The 3,311-nt window shown below is 48.7% G+C and overlaps 1 protein-coding gene across 1 annotated transcript; it reads right to left on the reverse strand.

The window, feature by feature from the left end:
* Nucleotides 1-282: 282 nt before the first annotated feature.
* LOC141039139 (uncharacterized) lies at nt 283-2,565 on the reverse strand (the record flags this gene model as incomplete). The annotated part of the gene is made up of 4 exons (XM_073506448.1): nt 283-968; nt 1,821-1,874; nt 1,967-2,074; nt 2,161-2,565. Coding segments are annotated over 4 exons (585 nt in total), but the record flags the coding sequence as incomplete, so codon positions are not given.
* Nucleotides 2,566-3,311: the final 746 nt, after the last annotated feature.

Consider the following 3,311-nt stretch of genomic DNA (forward strand, 5'->3'; position numbering starts at 1 on the left):
CAAAGGCGCCTTTGCCGTCTGCCGCGGACGGCAAAGAAGCGGACGGCAAAATGAGTAGTGTTAGTGTCCGTTAGGTGGCTAACGGCAGCCTTTGCCGTCCGCCAGCTGACGGCAAAGGCTGCAGGCTCTTTGCCATCTGTTGGCAGATGGCAAAGAGACCAAATAGGCATTAATTCTGTTTCTTCTTATATCAATTCATTTTCACAGAAAATCAAACACATATATATATATGACCAATATAGCATATCCAACACATATTACCAATACTCATGAACACATATATATCCAACACATGTTACCAATATATAGTCATGAACACATATATATCCAACACATATCCATGAACACATATCCAACAAATATTACAAGGAATGATCTAAACTAAATATCTATTTTCCTAAAAAACTATCTTATTACTAAGATCTTCTCCGGATCTTCTTCTTTTCTTCCAACCTGCATAACAAAAACACTAAGAAAGAGAGAATGGGTTAGAAGTAGAAATGTAGCATTTCACTTGGTAGTATAAATAGGCCCATATGCATGAAGGAAGTATTCTGATCCAAGTAGGAAGGACTGTGGCTCATACATGCGTTCATCAAAAGAGAGCAATCAAAACAATAAGCAGGCAGCGACGAGTGCTACACAGTATAATTGCCCAGGTGAGCGTTCGCAAATACAAAAAAACATATGGTATGAATTGCGCTCTTGTTCCCTCAACTTGTACACCGTATGTTTTATGTACCCCTAACTTGGTCTCAAGTAAATGTCATCATCAGCTTTAACATAGAAATCAGAATCGAACAACGCATAGGCAGCCTTAAAGAATGCTAACCTAAAACATAAGATCAAGATCTAAAAGCACAAAATCATCATATTCTTCAACCTCTCTTTCAAGAGCTGCCATCTTAGACTTGTCATTGCTTTTGCCGATCACAAATCTGAATGCCAGACTAGTAGCTTCCTCCAACCTGCACTAAAGTGAACATGATGAGAATTGCAAGAGCACTTAAGCGACATCATCACTGGATAGAAACCAAAATAAAAAAATAGTTGCGACAATCATCAAGCAACAAAACTTGGGCACGTTTACCACTAGAACTCTAGAAGCAAATGTACAAATTCCCTATACAGAACAATAGATTGTCCAACTTCATGCATCATTCTTCGAACTCAGGAAAGAAACTAATTAATCACTATTTATCAGTAGTAGTGAGAAGAGTGCAGCAATTCTAAAGGACACCCTGCCGATCGGAGGGGAGCCACGTCCGCCTGAGCGCGCGGCGGCGGCCGACGGAGCCGAACCCGGTGAAGATCCCGACGAAGGCCATGACCTTGTAGTTTCTAGTGTTCTTCTTTGAAGGTTCTTTCCATTCAAGTTTCTAGTGTTCTTTTCTAGTACATGAGCATTGTTAACCCGATCCTTCTAATTTGTAATTAATATTAAGAGAATAGAGTGCATGATTGAAAAAAAATATCTTGGCAGGCAGTGATAGTGCCTCAGACTTCTAGTTGACTCAGCACTACCCTGATGATACACACCTCCCCTGGTGTAATGTATAGTGAATTAAGCTATAGTATAGTGAATTAAGCTAGCAATTTTGTGTGAAATTCCTCTCACAAGTATCTTGAAATTCAACCTTGAACAGCAACATCAATATATTAAAATCATCCATATTTCAGGAGCACATTTTCAGTTATTCTAACAGCAACAGCGGCGCCTCGCGGCTTGATAACACAGTTAATTTGAAGATCTGTAATCTCTAGCTTACAAGGAGCATGCATGATGATCTTAGTGAACTCATTGGTGGATACATACATACCTCGGTGATGGAACAGCTGATGACCAAGGAGCTCACCAGGATGTGTGTCCTGGTCTGCAGAGCCGTACAAGAAAACAGAGCATCAGGTATGCTCGCGGCAAGAAGAACAGAGAAAGACGCCATGTTCAGAGAGAAGAACACCGCACCTCGGGGAAGCTCCAGAGGATGCCCCAGGTGACGAAGAGGCGCGACCCGATCTGCGGCAGCGTGGCCGACACCGGCGACCTCACCAGCCCGACGAGCCCGTGGAGGATCTGGCATGGGACACGCAGGATGCAGGGCTCAGAAGTCAGGACTGAACAGATTGAGAGAAAGAAGCAAGATCCAGCGGGCGGCGTACCTCGAGGACGGCGGCGGTCTGCGCGAGCTGGAGCGGCCGCTCGACGGCGGCGTACACGTCCTCGTGCCCCGACCGGAGCAGCGCGTCCACGGCGTAGTAGAGCCTCGGCGGGCGCCCGGGAGAGGGAGACCGCGGCGGCGAGGAACCCGGCAAGGCCGAAGAGGAGGCAGGCCGCGGAGACGGCCGGCGAGGAGAAGAGGCGGCAGAGCGAGGAGCGGCGGGGGCAGCGGTGGGTGCGGATCTGGTGGGCGTCGGGGAGGGGAGAGAGGGAGAGAAGAGATAACGGGCAGGGGGGAGAGAGGGAGAGAAGAGATAACGCGCGGTGGGTGTGGATCTGGTTTGCCGTCCGTTGTTTTGTCTCTTTGCAGACGGCAAAGAGGGGGCGTTTTTTCCGTAAACGGCTCGTTAGTGGGGGGTCACCTCTCTCTTTGCCGCCCGCCAGCTGACGGCAAAGATTCTTTGCCGTCCGCCAGCTGACGGCAAAGATTCTTTGCCGTCCGCCAGCTGACGGCAAAGAAGTGACTGATGGCAAAGGCCTGTTTTGCCGTCTGCCATTTCTTTGCCGTCTGCTTTTGGGTAGCTGATGGCAAAGACCTTCTTTGCCATCCGCTAGCAGACGGCAAAGAGCTGGCAGATGGCAAATTAGCTTATTCCAGTAGTGTCATAAGGTCAAGGTACAACTCCAAGTTGTCCTGTTACCGAAGATCACGGCTATTCGAATAAATAAACTTCCCTGCAGGGGTGCACCACATTACCCAACACGCTCGATCCCATTTGGCCGGACACACTTTCCTGGGTCGTGCCCGGCCTCGGAAGATCAACACGTCACAGCCCCACCTAGGCACAACTGAGAGGTGAGTACGCCGGTCTAAATCCTATGCGTGCAGGGGTCTGGGCCCATCGCCCATTGCACACCTGCACGTTGCGAACGCGGCCGGTGAGCAGACCTAGCCTCCCTTATACAAGAGCAGGCGTTCAAGTCCAACCCGGCGCGCACCGCTCAGTCGCTGACGTCAAGAAGGCTTCGGCTGATACCACGACGTTGAGTGCCCATAAATGTCCCCGCGTAGTTGGTTAGTGCGTATAGGCCAGTGGCCAGACTCAGATCAAATACCAAGATCTCGTTAAGCGTGTTAATTAAAGTATTCGCG

The sequence above is a fragment of the Aegilops tauschii genome, chromosome 1, assembly GCF_002575655.3.
Source record: "Aegilops tauschii subsp. strangulata cultivar AL8/78 chromosome 1, Aet v6.0, whole genome shotgun sequence".
In the NCBI taxonomy this organism is placed as follows: Eukaryota; Viridiplantae; Streptophyta; class Magnoliopsida; order Poales; family Poaceae; genus Aegilops; species Aegilops tauschii.